We start from the raw sequence: 18,441 nt of genomic DNA, 5'->3' as shown, positions 1-18,441 counted from the left end.
ACATCGGGTTATCTGATATAGGCGGGCCAGAGGCGAGCTAAACAGAAGACGACAGCGCTGTGACGTCGAAGTCATTAGTAAACATTGCAAGATGGCTATGGATGAACACCAGTTGTTTGAAACGGCTTTGGTCGCTACAATGAACGAGTTAGACTTGGCTTTTTATCTAAAAGAGGAACAGAAGACGGCGCTCGAATCCTTCCTTTGCAAGAAGGGCGTTTTTGCTGTTTTGCCGACCGGATACGGCAAGAGTCTAATCTACCAGTTATCTCCGCTGGTAGCTAAGCGTTTGGGGCTTGTTGTTGTGATTGGTCGTAGTGTTATCCAATTGCGTGCAGTGAGATTTTCAAATGCATGCTTGGTGCCGCCCCTCGAGCTGGCCGATTTTCATTAGTCGACGTCAGACCATTAATCTTTTAGATTTAGGTCTGGATTTCCAGGCTACTTAAACAGTCAAATACACACAAAATAATGTCCAAATGCCGGTCTTGGCGAGTATTCATGTAAACACAGTCACTTATGTTTTAAGTGAACGTAAACAGTTGAAAAAGAAAACGCATGTGTAACAGTATAATAGATCCGTGCGTCAGGTCTTAAAGTGACAGCAGCCTAATATACCCGCTGCTAAATATCTATATGGCAGTTTTTCCCCATGGTATCGATGTCAAAAATGTGGCCAGTGAAAATGCTGAGTGGCTGGAAACTTTGTTAAACCAATAGCCACAGTGGCTGATGAGCAAAAAAGTTAATGTCAAGCCCTGGTTACAGTAATAGTTCACCCTGAATTGATCTTTTCAATGAAGGTGGACAGACTTACAATGTAAATAAGACAATATTTGGGATAGGAACAACACGAGGGTGATTAAATGATGAGAATATTTTAGGGGGAACTTCCTTTAAGATATTCACTTTGAGTCTTTAAATAGCTGAGCGGTTCAGAGTCGACTCACTTTGAGCAGGTGCAGTTTGCCGCCAGATGTACGTGTGCAGATGAGGAAGTGTTTGGTGAACAGAAAACACTGGCGTTCAGCTTCTTTCCTGAGCGTCAGCGAGCCCAGACGTACTTTACTCAGTTTACCCTTCTCCACAGAGGGCAGCTGAATCAGAGAGCCTACAGGAAACACACACACACATCAGCTCTTTACCGAGAGGAAGGAGAACATTAAAGACAGCGTTTCAGGGAGAGAGGGCAGCGCTGTCTCATCGAGAAAAGCTTCTCTACGAGACATGATGCACTAAAATGGCAGATTAGGTCTCATTAGAGCACATTCACACCTTCCTGTCAGTGGGGAGCAGTGCTGAATGAGATCAGTGTTTGTGTGGAGCTGAAACAAGCATACACTGATATTCAGACAAAACTAGTGACTGACTCTAGTTAAGCTGTTCAACTTTTCATTTAAATAAAGAAAAATATTTAAATAAATAAATAAATAATACATATGTATTTTAAATAAATAGATTTTTTATTTTAAAACAAATAAATTTATATTTTTTATAAATACATATATTGTTGTATGTGTATAATTTTAATAATGTTCATTTAAAATGAATACATATTTATAAAAAATTATTTCTTTATTTTAAAACAATAAAAATATTATATATATATATATATATATATATATATATATATATATATATAAAGAATATTGTATTCTTAAATAAAGAATATTAATATAAAATAAATATTTTTGTATAATGTTTTTTAAACATTTCTTTGTACTTTTAAATAAATAATACATATTAATTTTAAACAAATATTTTATTTTTATTTAAAATAAAATAGTATTTTTGCATAATACATTTATATATAGATATAGATATATTTTAAATAAGGAATACAAATTCTAAATACATAAATAATACATATTTATTTTAAATACATTTAAAAAATATATATTCTGTCTGTTTTTATAATATATATATATATATATATATATATATATATATATATATATAAATGTATACTTTTTTGTAAACATTTCAATATTTTTAAATACTTGAAAAAATATATTTAAAAATAAATAAATAAAACATAAAATATGCTGACGTATATAATATGTATATACATACATACATACACACACACACACATATATATATATATATATATATATATATAAAAAAAAATATATATATATATATATATATATATATATGTGTGTGTTTAAAATTTAAAAAGAGAAATAATTCATATTTTTAGGTACTAAAACTGAATATCTGACCCATAAAAAATACTTTCCTTTGTGTTACATGATAAATAGGTCAGTACTCAGTAATATTTAATCATTTAAATAATAAAACTATCAAATAAATAAATAAGCAGTTACTATGGCTCGGCTGGTAGAGTCCGGCACTAGCAATGAACAGCAGAACACACAGGAAGGAAATCACTCGTAGAGGATTGGGGGTGGAAATTAGTTATTTGAAAAGGATGTGTCCTGAAACCAAAACATCTCCGCTCACACCCATAATGAACCGTCTCACCCTGCCGTATAAACGTCTGACTGGTGTCCAGCAGAATATCACAGCCCTCCACGATCATTCGCTCGATCGCGAGGTTCTTACGGATGTTTTCTGTGTCACTCACTTCATCATGCATCATTCTGAGAAGAAACATGCAAACACATCTCAATATACATATTAAATAGATTTAAAATGTATATAATAAAGTTAGGTGTTTGGCAGAATGGTAGTTAATGTAAATGTAAATTGGACAATATTGAAGCAAGTCAAGTGTGGTAACATGAATGTTAAAAATAAACTTCAAAAGCCTTGTTTGCATTTAAAAGAATCACTTTTTCCACAGAGGAAACTGTTTGATAAGAGTTTCATGTTAGAATAACATAACAAATAGAATTTAGTAGATTATCTATATTTTAATTATTTTAAAATAAATAAATAAAAATGTAATCATTTTACACATATATAAATTAGAAAAGAACAAAATATTATAGAAAATATATATAATAAAAAAATATATATTATTGTAAAATAAATAATACATATTTATTTTAAACAAATAATTTGTATTTTTAAATAAAAAAACTTTTTTTATAATACATGTTTATTTTTATCTTGTATCATTTTGATTTGAACTGATACAAACTGCATTTTTTTAGAACATTTAGAATCTTCACTCATAAAAATAAAGGTTCCAATTAGAACAATTTGAAGCAATAGAAGAACGCCAAAAAGAACGTTTAATTATCTAGTTCTATAATCTGGTGGTTTAAAGAACATTTAAAAGTCAATACACTGAACTGAAGATAATAAATAATAATAAAATGAATAGTAATAATATATAATAAAATTAATATTATACCCTTCTCTACAGGGCATGATTTCTTTTTAAAGCTTTTACTCACTTGGACAGCTCCTCAAGTTTGGATTTGGCGAATTCCAGACTCTTGCGCTCGACATGTTCATGAGGCGTGTGTGCGAGAAGCTCATGAAGGGTGATGATGTATCGTGGGATCTAATAATAAAGGTAATAATCAACCATTAAAATACAAAAACACTCATTTTTACACAATCAACCACGGTTAAAAGAAATGCGACATGCAATACTCTAGAATTACTACTGTTTATTAGCTGGCGTATTGCTGTAAGGTCAAAGGTTAACCTGAAACATGGGGTAGGTGAGGAAGGTCTCCAGCATTCTGCCCTCACAGGCTGCGTTTGCTTCATACTGCTTCAGAAGCTTGTCAAAGTCCCGGTTCTGTTTACAGTTCGCCAGAACCTGCAAACTGTACTGATGGTTTCGCACAAACTCCTGATAAATGTTCAGCATTGGCAGCAAGATGTCGAAGAGATCCGCTGAAACATGACATTTGGGTTTTTAGACATTTTCATTATATATTTATATTTATGTATGTGAAATTTATCAGAGAAAACTGTGATATATAAGTGGTCATGGCCACTGGAAGAACGTCATATAACACATTTATTTTAGTCTCAGCCAAACAAAATCTGAGTGTAATTATTATTTTATTTTTTTCGGTTATTCTTATGTTCATTTTTTATTCTATGTGTGGAGAGTCGAGAAGCGCTTCACTGCACGGCGTACTATGGCTGTGTCTGACAATTAAAAATAATTTAAAATAATTAAATTTGAATTGAATAAAGAAATATGCAGCTTGAACAAACTCACCTAAAACTAATGTTGGCCAGTTGGCTATCCGAGCCTTCAAGCCTTGGTGGAATATCTCATGGAGAAACATTATCGTCTCACTTAACAATAAAGAAAAAACAAAGAAGAGAAATGCATCAGTTTCAAAACAGATATTATACTTTCAAAACCGTAACATTAATTTAAAAAAATGATGTGCTCAACAGTGTGCCAACATTTTAAATAAAGAACTGCTGAATTTTTTTAAGGTGCCCCTATTATGCTATTTTATTTTTAAAGATTCCTAATTTTATTTTGGAGTCTCCTACAACAGGTTCACATGCATCCGAGGTTTACTCATAATATACACTGCACATCACCTCGTTTCTCAAAGAGTCTGAAAATGGTTTGTTCGAAGATTAAGTCTCTCTAAACCCTGCCATTCTGCAAAACTCTGCTCTGATTGGTCAGATGACCCAGTCTGTTTTGATTGGTCTACCACGCATTGGAAACAAAACTTCTGTATCTGAATTTCAGCTCCGGAGGCTTCCTCAGCATTTGATACACAGTGAAACAAATGATGCGGTGCATGTCCTCATTTTGAAGTGTATGCAGAGTGGATTAGAAAACAGCGTCTTCTTGACATGTTGACAGCACAGATCAAACTCAACACAGATCAAATCCAGTCTCAGCTACAACTACAGTATTTGAAGGCAGGGCAAAGTAGACGATGTTCACGGGCAGCCAATGAAGACCATAGGCTGGCATTATGCAAATGTGTTACATTGTTACGTAGGTTTGAGCAGGAAGTAAGACTGGAATTGCTGACGACTCATTTCAGCAGTTCAGAATCAATTCTTTCTTTTAGGAGACAATCACTTTATTTGTCGCACACTTTGATCTCTAAAACTTTGCAGACCTTTTACATTCACAAACATCTACACTCACCTAAAGGATTATTAGGAACACCTGTTCAATTTCTCATTAATGCAATTATCTAATCAACCAATCACATGGCAGTTGCTTCAATGCATTTAGGGGTGTGGTCCTGGTCAAGACAATCTCCTGAACTCCAAACTGAATGTCAGAATGGGAAAGAAAGGTGAAAGGGCATGGTTGTTGGTGCCAGACGGGCCGGTCTGAGTATTTTACAATCTGCTCAGTTACTGGGATTTTCACGCACAACCATTTCTAGGGTTTACAAAGAATGGTGTGAAAAGGGAAAAACATCCAGTATACAGCAGTCCTGTGGGCGAAAATGCCTTGTTGATGCTAGAGGTCAGAGGAGAATGGGCCGACTGATTCAAGCTGATAGAAGAGCAACTTTGACTGAAATAACCACTCGTTACAACCGAGCTATGCAGCAAAGCATTTGTGAAGCCACAACACGCACAACCTTGAGGCGGATAGGCTACAACAGCAGAAGACCCCACCGGGTACCACTCATCTCCACTACAAATAGGAAAAAGAGGCTACAATTTGCACGAGCTCACCAAAATTGGACAATTGAAGACTGGAAAAATGTTGCCTGGTCTGATGAGTCTCGATTTCTGTTGAGACATTCAGATGGTAGAGTCAGAATTTGGCGTAAACAGAATGAGAACATGGATCCATCATGCCTTGTTACCACTGTGCAGGCTGGTGGTGGTAGTGTAATGGTGTGGGGGATGTTTTCTTGGCACACTTTAGGCCCCTTAGTGCCAATTGGGCATCGTTTAAATGCCACGGCCTACCTGAGCATTGTTTCTGACCATGTCCATCCCTTTATGACCACCATGTACCCATCCTCTGATGGCTACTTCCAGCAGGATAATGCACCATGTCACAAAGCTCGAATCATTTCAAATTGGTTTCTTGAACATGACAATGAGTTCACTGTACTTAAATGGCCCCCACAGTCACCATATCTCAACCCAATGGAGCATCTTTGGGATGTGGTGGAACGGGAGCTTCGTGCCCTGGATGTGCATCCCACAAATCTCCATCAACTGCAAAATGCTATCCTATCAATATGGGCCAACATTTCTAAAGAATGCTTTCAGCACCTTGTTGAATCAATGCCACGTAGAATTAAGGCAGTTCTGAAGGCGAAAGGGGGTCAAACACAGTATTAGTATGGTGTTCCTAATAATCCTTTAGGTGAGTGTATATTACACACTGCATGAAATGAAAAGCATAACAGGAGCCCTTTAAGTGCATATATACCTATTGAGGAAGACACTGCTGACATCGTCATGACTAATAGGGGGTTTTTTGGAACTGGCCGCCATCCTGAGTGGCCTCAGGAAACAGTTGACCAGGATGGAGAGCTGGAGCACGTACTCCGTCTCAGCTTCCACCATGTTAAAGACGATCTGGTTTCTCTTCCTCATGCTCTCAGCGTGAGGCGAGCAGATGTAGTCCTGCACGATAATCTTCCACTTCCTTCTGCACAGCCAACCACGCATGAAGCTTTGCACCTGCGAGAAAACCCGCGAAGGAGACGCTCGAGTAACTGCACTTACCCTACACCCAATCGCAAACATGACTGCGTAAATGAGGTGGAGATATGTAGACAATCATATACCTTCTTGATTTTCTTGATATCTGGATCTTCTTCCTCTTGATTGGACTGATAGGGCAACATTCGCTCTTTCGTTTTATTCAGAACAACAATCTATAACAGAAAACGCAGCAAATCATATTAGAATGATTTCTAAAGGCTGACACTGAAGAGTAATAATGCTGAAAATTCAGCTTTGCATCACAGGAATAAATAACATTTTACAATATATTCAAATTGAAAAGAGTTATTTTAATATTTGTGACCCTGGACCACAAAACCAGTCATATGGGTACATTTTTTGAAATTGATATTTATACATTATCTGAAAGTTGAATAAATAAGCTTTCCATTGATGTATGGTTTGTTAGGATAGGACAATCTGGCCGAGATACAACTATTTGAACATCTGGAATCTGAGGGTGCAAAAAAATCGAAACATTGAGAAAATCTCCTTTAAAGTTGTTAATTTATGTTGGCGATTGTGCTTCATTCACTCACAAAAATAAATGCCTTATATATTTACGGTAGGAAATTTACTAAATATCTTCATGGAACATGATCTTTACTGAATATCCTAATGATTTTTGGCATAAAAGAAAAATCGATAATTTTGACCCGTACAATGTATTGTTGGCTTGCCACAGATATACCCGTGCGACTGGTTTTGTGATCCAGGGTAAAATTTTTCCACAAAATTATTGTATTTTTAATCACATAAATGTAGCCTTGGTGAGCAGAAGAGACTTCTTTAAAAAACATAAAAAATATGCTAACGCTTTATTTATAGCCTTTAACTACAATGCACTATAAAGATATTCATAACGTACATCATTATGCATTATATCTTTTAAGTTAAAATGCATTATATTCACAGATTCCTTGTTACATCTGAAATTGGTAGTTTGTCGTGTTTTATGCTTTCTAAAGGTGTGGTTACAATTATTCATGAGACCGTTTATTATTTATTGTTTACCATTTAGTGCAAACTGTTAAATGCACATAGATGAAGCTGATGACGATGAACTGACCTCTGACTTCAGTCTCTCGATCTCTGTATCCTGGTCTTCCAGTTGTGTCCGCAGTTGATTTGCCGCCACTTTTTCCGTCTCCATGATCTGCACCAGATGGATGTATTTCTGCATGAGAACTTCCCGCTCTATGATCAGGTCTGAATAACTGCCAGCGACAGCAGAACAACAAAGCTGGTTAGAAACATTTTTTAAAGAGAAAACCTGAGAGCTAAATAAATGAATGAGCCTCTTGAGCCTTTTAAAGGGGTGGTTGAATATGATTTCACTTTTCTAACTTTAGTTAGTGTGTAATGTTGCTGTTTGAGCATAAACAACATCTGCAAAGTTACAACGCTCAAAGTTCAGAGCAAAGGGAGATATTTGCTTTTAAAGAAATCGCTTTTTAAGGACTACAACAAACGGCTGGTAGAGACTACACCACATTCCTCCCGGGTTAGTGACATCACCAACCCTAACATTTACATAAACCCCACCCCCGGAACACGATTTATAGATTATCAAGACAGAATATGCTAATCAATGACTAGAAGATAACTACACATAAGCTGCATAAATTCATCAAATTCAGAAATGTCCTGTTGCTTCTACATGTTGTCACTTCTTCTTGAGTCTCTCCATAATTTTTTGACTCCGGTTTGAACGTAAAAGGCTAAACGTTTTTGATATTTTCAGTGCATGTGTGTGTGTGTGAGGTAAAAGGACACAAGCTGTTGAAGCTCCGCCCCCTGTGCCGGGAGCAGCAGCTCATTTGCATTTAAAGGGACAGACACAAAACAGTGCGTTTTTTGCTCACCCTCAAAAAGTGACAATTTTAATATGCTATATATAAATATCTGTGGGGTATTTTGAGCTAAAACTTCACATTCACACTCTGGGGACATCAGAGACTTATTTTACATCTTGTGAAAAGGGCATTATACCACCCCTTTAAAAGACTCATACAAACGAACTCTATGCAAGTACACAAAAGCTTATTCTCATGTTTATTCTCGTTTATAGTGAACCCTTAATTAATGCAGTGTGGGTCGTATTTTCTTTGACCTTAAGTAGTAATGTTTATGTTTTTTTGAGAATCAAGGTATGTCACACAATCTGCCCATGTTACATCTGTCCGATTTGATCAAATTTACCAAGTGATGAATGATGTATTGGTAAAATACAGCACCATTTTTCAATAACAAAAATATAAAATTTTAAAATAATGCAAAGAGAATGAATGCATTTTCAGTGGTTTCAGACTTTTGAACCCCTTCAACAAAGAAAAAAACTGCTTGGAACGACTGTGACAAGCCTCAAACTAATCATTTATTGAGCTGACGGATAAAAGAAGAGCTTCAATGGCATGCATCATGTCTTGATATTATGTATGGATTTGCATGTATTTTGTTTTGAAACCAAATCCAGAAGAAAGTTCTTAAGTTATTTTTAATTGAATATCAACTTCATCTCAGATGTTTCTCCTAAAATCCCTTTGGATGAATAAAAACAGATGTAATTCTTGACATTAATGTGGATAGCAGCTCAGATCATTTGGTTCATATTGAGATCTGTGACTTTCGATTATAAATTTTGATATCTTGTCAAATTCGAGCATAGTTTGTAGCACTATTGAAATGAGTGTGAAATTACATAAGTAGCCTATTTTTTCTCAAGACTCATACAAACTAAGAGAAGCAAAGGTCTCCGTGTGCATTGCTATCTAGAAGAATCAATTAGTGATTTTCATTTCATACAGAAAAAGGAAAATCACTTTTGTTCTGAAAAGACTCAAGAGTGTTTGGTCTTTGTATTGTACCTGGCCTGCTGAATGGCCTCCACCCACTCATTACAGTCAGAGTCCTCTTCTGTCCGCAGCTCCAGAGGTTTCTGCCCATCGTGGCCGAAGATCACCAGGAAGTAATGCTGGAATTAAAGAAGATGAGAAATTAAACCTCAGAGAGTGAAGCGTTGCATTGGTCCACGGTGGGCAGCGTTAGAAGAGTTCTGACCTAAATAGAGACGCTTCCAGCGGCCACTGGCTTGAACTCGCACACACTCGTTAAACGGAAATGACAGTAGACGTGTTACTGAGTAATTTTGCCCTAAATCATAAAGCAACATGTGAAAAGAAGATAAAATTACAAAACATCAAGCCAACACACAGTAAAGAGATCCTATTATGCTTTTTAACATTTTCAGCTTTCTTTAGTGTGTAATGTTACTGTTTGAGGGAGTAATTCAGTGTCAATGTTTCTGAACTCCTGAAACGCCTCCATTGTAGTCTTGAGTTTCTTCCGGGAATGAACGCGTCACAATATTCCTCATTTAAATCATTAATATGCAGAATAAAGGGGCGGGGCCTGGTTGAGCTAGTTAGTAGTGTGTTGAAACGGGTGGTTATGGTAAGGGGCGGGACATTTCCCAAACACACTCGAAGCACTCGACCAATCACAACACACTGATCCAGCCGACCAATCAGAGCGCAGTGTGCTTTTCAGAAGGAGGGGCTTCATAGAGACAGGAACTAAACAGAGCGTTACTGACAGACTGGGAAGAGAGGAGCTGCAACAGTGGAGAATATGAGGAAAATAATGAACATTCAAGCAGGAAAAACATATTCTAGTACAGTCCAAAAACTTCGGTCGTCACCTTTAATAGATCACGTCTATAAGAGAAAAACCAAAGGTGTTCATTTTCTGACCGGCACATGTTCTTGACAGGTTTATACCCTCATATAAGTGATGGAGTGAAAGAGCGAGAGACTGAGTGTTTTATAGGACGTAGACTCGCTTAAGGGCTCGTTTGTGTTCTCATGAAGCACGGCTGGTGTGTGTGTGTGTGTGTGTGTGTGTGTGTGTGTGTGTGTGTGTGGTTATGCAACCGGCAGAGCTTCTCCTCTGTCTTTAATGCGCTGTCCTGAGCCTCAGGCCTTGTTTAAACCGAGAGACAACAATAGACTCGACCCACAAATACACTGGATTCTGTTTCACTTTCACCGACCCACAGAACTATCATCTCCCACTGAATCCCACTTATGCATCTGCTCTTTCCAATTACAGTAACAATGCTTGATGGGTCAGATTTCACATTCATTTCTGACTTGTTTGCATAATTTCTTCTAGCAGATCTATATGCATGTACACAGATTGCCCTTCCGAAGACTTTCATTGAAATAGCCATGTCTGAGAGAAACACGCTGCCAGAAGGGATACTATTCTTAGAAAGGCAACCCAGCACTGTGCAATAAAAGGACACTCACATATATGTGTGCATGTGTGAGCTCGTGAAACAGCAAGACTCCTTCCAGACGGACTACATCTGGAAGAATACAGAAAATCATATAATCAACAAGCAATGGCATTCACAACCCATTTAAATATATATATATTTTTTTTATATTTAATATTTAAAAAAAATATTTAAAACGGCGGGAATGGCAGCTTGAGTCCTACATAGTGATTAACATATCAATATTATCAAATCAGTACAATTTATAACTATCGACACAAATATAAAATGTACATATAAACCTATACTGACTTACAGTGATTAATAAGTATAAAAGCACAATGTAAACAATTATATGATCAATAAGTTATGACAACTTATGTTTTTTAACATATGCTTTATCTCATCAAAATAAGTTAAGCATTTTTTTATAGTTTTTTAAGTTTATTATAAGTTATACAAAATTCAACTCATTTTTTAAGTCAGTTTAATGTAATTTAAGTTGAAATGACTTAAACATTCAAGTTGATTGTACTTAAAAAAAATGAAGGGAGCCCCTTTTTTACAGTGTATTTTATGACATAAACATTCATATATACACTACTGTTCGCAATTTTTTTTAAACATTAATTTTATACTTTTATTCAACAAGGATGCATTCAATTAAAAGTTACAGTAAAGGCATTTATAATGTAACAAAACATTTTTATTTCAAAAAAATGCTGTTCTTTTGAATTGAGAAAAAAAAATGCATCATGGTTTCCACATAAATATGAAGCATGATAAAAATCAGCAAATCATCATATTAGAATGATTTCTGAAGGACCATGTGACACTGAAGACTGGAGAATAAATTATATAATTAAAATATATTTAAATATACATTCAAAATGTAATAATGTTTCACAAAATTAATATTTCTACTGTATTTTTGGTCAAATAAATGCAGCCTTGTTGGGCAGAAGAGACTTTTGAACAGTAGTTTACTATTCACTTATATAAAAAGTCTGAGTGTAGGCATGCAGACTTGATCACCGTGTTGATCAGCAGTCGATAAAATAAATCGGGTGAGTTTTCACTGTAATGTTGACTTTAGTGGGAACAGAACTCACTCCTGTGTAAGCGCTGCGAGCTTGATAATACAGTGCAGTGGCACTTCAACATGACATCAAACCCCATTTCCATGGAAACACAAGCCACCTGAAGGCACGCTGGTGTTTGTTTCCTGCATATTTCATTTGCATCTGAATCTTGAATCTTGATCATGAACATGTTCAAAGCGGGAGATAAACCTACCATTGGAAAGCGAGTCAATATCGGCCAGTCGGCCAATGAGCAAACGGCTTAGTAGAATCACATTAAAAACATTACCATAATCAATTATAATTTTATTCTAAACTAAAAGCAGCCATTTCAAGCGAATTTTTATTTATTTTTTTATTAATAAATGGCTGTTTGATAAATATCCAGGTTAATTTGCATATCACAAAAGCTGGTTTAATTGAGTTGGCCCAGAAATCAAAGCTGAATCAGCATTTGTGTTTCACATGCAGTTGAAGTCCTTTAAAGCTCTCTGATGCTGACGCTGTTTGAAATGCCTTCCGCTTTATGCCAGCGAAACCACACACACACACACACACACACACACACACACACACACACACACACACACACACACACACACGTCATTTATCAGTCGCTTGATACAGACTGGTGATGGGCAACGATAAAAGCGCAGAAAGACTTATTTAAGTGGGTGCAAAAACATTGCTCAATGAACACCATGCAAAGTAAATGATCATAATGCAATAACAACAAAAAAAAAAAAAAAAAAATAATTATAATAAACATAACAATTTTTTTTAAATAAAATAAGGCATATTGCACTTTAGAGGTCAAACATTAGGTGGTGCAGAGGGCATCCACACACACACACCAGCGTGTTTCAGCCAACAGCTGATAATCTGTGTGTGTGTGTGTGTGTGTGTGTGTGTGTGTGTGTGTGTGTGTGTGTGTGTGTGTGTGTGTGGAGGCAGACAACATCTGCTATAACATAACAGAAGAGATTGTGTGTGCATATGGGTTTGCTAAATATGACAACACTTCTCTTTAGGGGGATTTAGGTCCTTAACTGGAAAAATGTGTACATAAATACAGATTTTTTTCAGTATTATTTAAAAAATGCTAGAAATATATATTTATACTGTACAATGGTTACACTACAGTAATTCTAATTTACACTTTAATTTTCAGTTATTCACAACTATCAGGCCAAGGAGGAGATACTGATGCGAGTCATAAATCCAGAGAAACTTACATTAGATCCATTGTTTCCCAAAGAGCTTAATCAGGAAATAGACTATTGTATGTTCTATTGATGTTTCTCCTTTTCCTTCCTAATCTTGTTATGAAGCCAATCCCACAGTTACAGTATCAGCTGTTTCTCTGACTGTACGAGCGTATAAAGCAGTGCGTGATATGATGGTTGTTCTCGATGTTTGATGAAGGCCTTGACATTGGTGTTAAACTAATAAAGTCCAAGCTTTTTTTCTTCAAGAGTGAATTTTGAACTTGAACTTTTGAATTTGTTTGAAGTTGTCATTATTCTTAATTCATAGTTTTCAGTCACATGACTGGCGTGGAGACCTGGCAGGCAAAACATCCAGAGAACTGCAATTTTCCATCTCAGAAGAATAAAAATAAAAATATGTGAACAAAATGCGAAAAACACCTAAAGTTCCTTACTAACAATGATATTAAACTTCAATTTAAACCTTATTGAGGATTCATACTATATACAGGCGAGCAGATGAGCCCAGAATATGAACGTAACACACTAAATGGTTTCTTTATAATGGTTTTCTATGGAAAAACGCTTAACAAAAAAACGTGCATATTGCAATAATATTCTGAGTTCGTCTGCTTTCCTGTACATTGCATTTATCATTAATAAGGTGTATATTGAATTTGGTCTTTTACTACATTAGCACAAACCTGGTAAAAGTAAGTGACAGGCGGCAGAGGAAAGCCTTGTTTTGTCCTCATAAGTGTGTGACGTCACGTGAAAACGATTAACAGTTAATGTATACTGTAAAAGTATTTTATTAAAACATTTTTTAAATTTTTTTTTATTATAGCACAAATTTAATGGTAGTACACTATCAAAGCATATAAATAAATATTTTAGAATTTAAATAAATAAAGTGAGTAATTTGAATTTGAAATTCGGGTTATAAAAGAACAAATCAAATTACATGAAACTCCCAAACTCAGTGTGTCAGGACCGTCAGGACACTCAGGCTTTAATGTGGACAGAACGTGTCGGCCGCTGTCGTGCTGATGATGACGGGCGTTCAAGGCTCGTGTGGTCCCAACAAACGCCCGGGGATCAGAATATATCTGCTTCATACGCAGAAGATGAGTGTTTAATCTGCAAGATGCTGCTTAACACCAGCATATACTGACATGCATTAATGTGCATGCTTGTTTATAGGCCTGGAAAATATCTTCAAATATTAAATCCCACACCTCTTCACCAGTGAATTTCCAGGCCTTTTCTGTGAGTAATGGATAGGCAGGGTTGCTCTCCAATATAATATCAATATACAAATATGATACAATATGATAACAGCACAAATATGCAATATTTACAGAAACCTTTGTTAATCAGACAAGCATGCAGTTATTAGCTGATGCTCAAAATGTCTAAATCATCGGTCAACTACTGACTTTCTCAATAAACCAGTTTGTGACTAATAAAGATTCCACTCACTAATTATTTTTAAGAGCTGAGCATAACTAAAAATTGCTTGTAGAAATGTACGTCTGTACACTAATATTATTGGTCCACAATTGTATTTTGGACCAGTAATATTTCATTGTATTTATTTTTTTCTGATGAAGACCTAAGAAGTCAAAACTGCATTTATAAAATTACATTTTGAAGGCGTGACATCAGTGCACAGACATTAATTTAAAAGCTGACATATTTAATTGCAATTGTTGGTTTTAACATCTTTACACCAACACATAGGAAAGTCCGGGGCTAGTTGTCACATGAGGAAGGCAAGCATTCTTATGTGCTTTCGTCATTTTATAAATTTTTCATAGCTGATTTATTTTTATTTCAGTTTTAGTTTAGTTTTTATTAATTTCCAGTTAATAATTTAGTCCTTCAACTCACACTTACTTCAGTTTATTGCAGAGGCAACATTTCTAATTTTCAATTAGTTTAAGTTTTTTTTTTTTCAGCTTTATTTAAGGCGAGACACTACAGGCAAAAACATTGTTTTTTCATGCATCTGTCAATTTTTTTGATTAATTTGCATAGTGTTTTTTCAGACTAGTGGAAAGAAAACATCCAAAATGCACTTTTAAGTGGATGTTTTCTACTGTAGTACTTCATCTATTTGCATCTGTAGATTTCAATTGCACTGCATATCTTTAAAGGCCGTTTTCTCAAAATGAGTCAGAAATCTTCACTTCAGCAGCACTTCAGTACATACACCAAACTCTACAGCTTTATTCCTATCTATATTCTGAAGGTTTTTACAGAGGGGGTTTGTTCATATATAATTTTTTATATAGCTTTTTTTATAAATATGATTTTTTACTGATTTTATTCCCAATCTTTTTTTCTTCAGATTGTTGACAGTATTTTCTGATAAAAAAAAATATTTCCAAAATCCCCTCTGTAAAAACCTTTTACTCTAATATGTAAAAAAAAATATTAAACAAGTATTTTGAACATGCCTTTATCCAATGTTCATATTTTTGTTCTAGAAATGTATGCAAATAAGTGCATATTTAATTAGACAATGCCTCATTTGCATATTTAAACATACAAACAAACATTTCAGAAAACTTGTAATACAAAAAAAAAAAGTTTGCAATTCTAATCAATCAACTTAGTAATAAGTATGGTGATATTTATTAGCTTTTTTTTTTTTTTACCCTGATGTCTTTCCATAAATGTACATAAATGTTTTTAATAGTTTTAGACAATAATAACCCTGGTTCCTCTAACTGTTTATTTAAATGTTAGCACTTGTTATAGAATGTTCAGAGAACATTCAAAAGTAATATTACCATAATGTTTGCAAAATGGAATGGAATGTTTAGAGTAACAGTGGTTTTGTGTGTTTGTGGTTTCACACATCTAGTTTAAAATTGGATATTTTGTGTGAATTGTGCCCTTCAAGTTCTTATGTTATTTTTATATTTTTTAAACAAAGATTTAGTTTTTTTTTAAATCAGCCCTTCAAACTAACATTCTAATATCATTCTGTTTATGTAACATTTGTTGAACACGATAAAACCACACTTACCGTATGTTTTTGTTTTTCGTTCTCAAGTCAAAACACATTTATATGTAATACATTTAGAGTCTATACAGAAGCTGACTTATAAAAAAACAAACAAAGACCTTGAAACTTTCATTATAGTAAAAACTGACCAACTGTGTCCAATGACACACAAACACTGATAAACAGACACAAACACGTGGTGTGTGTAGAAACCAACTTCCTCCCAGCTGGCACATTCACACCACAAATGTGGCTTTAATCGTAAACCCGAGTAATTAGACCACAGTAGATGAGATGTAGAGTGAATGTGAGGTCAGATCATACCTGCTGTTTATCTGAGCTCTCTTTCCCAACGGTGGACACTTTTGGAGCCGGAATCCTCTCGCAGGAGCATCCCTCCAGCAAATAAATCCCAGATGGTCTGGTGCTCTGCTCGTTCTCAAAGTAGAACAGCACGTTCTGGTAAAGCGCGAAGTACTTCTCGTTCCAGCGGTTGTTTTCTGCGGCTTTTTTACTCAAGAACCCACGTTTAATTCCCTCTTTACGCGCGACCATGGACAGAAAGAGCGCGTGTCCTTCATTATAACGCACGCTCTTCTGCATCTTAAAACCCTGATTGTCACACCGAGCCCATTATCATCATCCTCCTCACACACAGCAGCCAGAGATGATGATCTAAAGTCCAGCCAAAAGCGCGTAAAGGAGATTCCAGACGCGCGTAACGCGGAATTACGCACAGCTGTATAAAGGAGTGCGCGTGTAGGAGAAAAAAAAGAAGCGAAAATACAGTAAAGGAGTCAACTAATATTAATACAAATATGGTCTAAACTGCGCGCAGGGACGCAAACAAAAAATAGATTGAGTGAGCAGACGGTACAACAGAATCACGACCGAGATCAGCGCTAATCGGCTTTGACACCAACTTAAAGAGACAGAACTATTTACCCTCTCAGTCTCTATTTACCTCACTGTCACGAGAGACTCCCTTGGGTATCTTTCTCATGCGTCCCTGAAGTTAGTTTCACGCTATTATCGGAAACACTGCAGGTGACAGAACGAATGTAACTCTATTTTCAGAAGCATGAAAGAAAAATAGTCATTTTTCCAAAGAGCGTTTTTTTTCTTTGAAATGAGTAGTGCTACTACACCGCTGTTGTGTTCTGTAACCTGTGTTATGTGTTTAGTCAGCTGAGGTAAATAATACACGCGTTCCACTAAAATAATAACAAAAAGCACGTTTTCCTATAATCTCTCGCAAGTAGCGTTCGGAGGTCTGATTCAAAGTACCGAGTCAGTTCGTTTGAAATGATTCACCAATCTATTTGATTCGCTGCCCACATTTGCGTGTCATGAAGTCTGCTGTTTTCTATTTATACAAATTAGTGTGTTCACTAATTTGATTAGTTATGTTGGCTTGACAAAGATCTACGACTACTACCATTTATACTTCTTCTTCTGAGCCCAAATGTAAACAGTATCTCCTCCTAGAGCTTTCGAGCTACAACCAGCAGACTCGGCTCAGACCTTCACACTGTTCTGACACGGGTTGTTATGACTTTTCAAACTGATCCAAATTTTCCTAAAAAATTATATAAAAAAACATAAAAAGCTTACAAACACTTTTATTGAGGAGATCTCAATCCTCAATCCCCTTTATCCCCGAAAACTTTATTACAATAACTCTAGAGTTTTTAAGCTTCATCCATATGTGATGGGAAATAATTGTAACACTGTAACAAGATTCATTTAAAGTCCCCCTGTGGTGAAAATCAAGCTTAATGATGTTTATGTGTCTATGTGGTGTTTTTAATATGCTTTAAGACAAACCATGTGTAAATTCATAAGTCGACAGCATTGCTGAGTATTTTCTCCTTAAAACTGCAGTGAACCAAAGACAGTCTCAAAAATCGCTGCAAACTACCTTGTAACCAATCAGATCAACGTGTGATCGTCAACGAGTGGATCTCTGAGCTGAGTGAGTGGAGGCGGGGCTCATTTGCATATTCATAGAAGCACTTATACTATATGAGGCAAGGGTGTCTAGTTACATTCAAGATAATTTAAGGCATTAAGAATTTTTTTTTTTTTGATTTTTTAAATATAACCTTTTGGTGGTCAAAGATGAGTTTTAAGGGATACAATTATTGACTACAGGGGGACTTTAAATTTAAAGTTGGATACACAACTGTACAAATATTGTGAATTACGCCCCCTGGTGGCGAATGTACAAAATCACCTACA

General features: G+C 35.6%; 1 protein-coding gene and 1 long non-coding RNA gene across 2 annotated transcripts in view; one reads left to right on the top strand and one right to left on the bottom strand.

Moving 5' to 3' along the window:
- rasgrf2a (Ras protein-specific guanine nucleotide-releasing factor 2a) overlaps positions 1–17,461 on the bottom strand; it is a 39,050-nt gene extending 21,589 nt beyond the window's left edge. Inside the window, exons 1-10 of the mRNA XM_082157943.1 lie at positions 16,525–17,461; positions 9,483–9,589; positions 7,685–7,832; positions 6,678–6,767; positions 6,317–6,570; positions 4,154–4,233; positions 3,626–3,819; positions 3,369–3,478; positions 2,488–2,606; positions 951–1,111 (exon numbers count right to left, since the gene is read on the bottom strand). Coding sequence (XP_082014069.1) covers positions 951–1,111; positions 2,488–2,606; positions 3,369–3,478; positions 3,626–3,819; positions 4,154–4,233; positions 6,317–6,570; positions 6,678–6,767; positions 7,685–7,832; positions 9,483–9,589; positions 16,525–16,803 — 1,542 coding nt within the window. The 5' untranslated portion in view covers positions 16,804–17,461. The remainder of the gene's footprint in view (positions 1–950; positions 1,112–2,487; positions 2,607–3,368; positions 3,479–3,625; positions 3,820–4,153; positions 4,234–6,316; positions 6,571–6,677; positions 6,768–7,684; positions 7,833–9,482; positions 9,590–16,524) is intronic.
- The window catches only part of LOC309489360, a 92,985-nt gene that overhangs the window by 14,045 nt on the left and 60,499 nt on the right, over positions 1–18,441 (top strand). The window lies entirely within an intron of this gene.

Source organism: Leuciscus leuciscus, assembly GCF_965113295.1.
Source record: "Leuciscus leuciscus genome assembly, chromosome: 24".
Taxonomy (NCBI): domain Eukaryota; kingdom Metazoa; phylum Chordata; class Actinopteri; order Cypriniformes; family Leuciscidae; genus Leuciscus; species Leuciscus leuciscus.
This window is presented reverse-complemented; position numbering and strand designations above follow the sequence as displayed.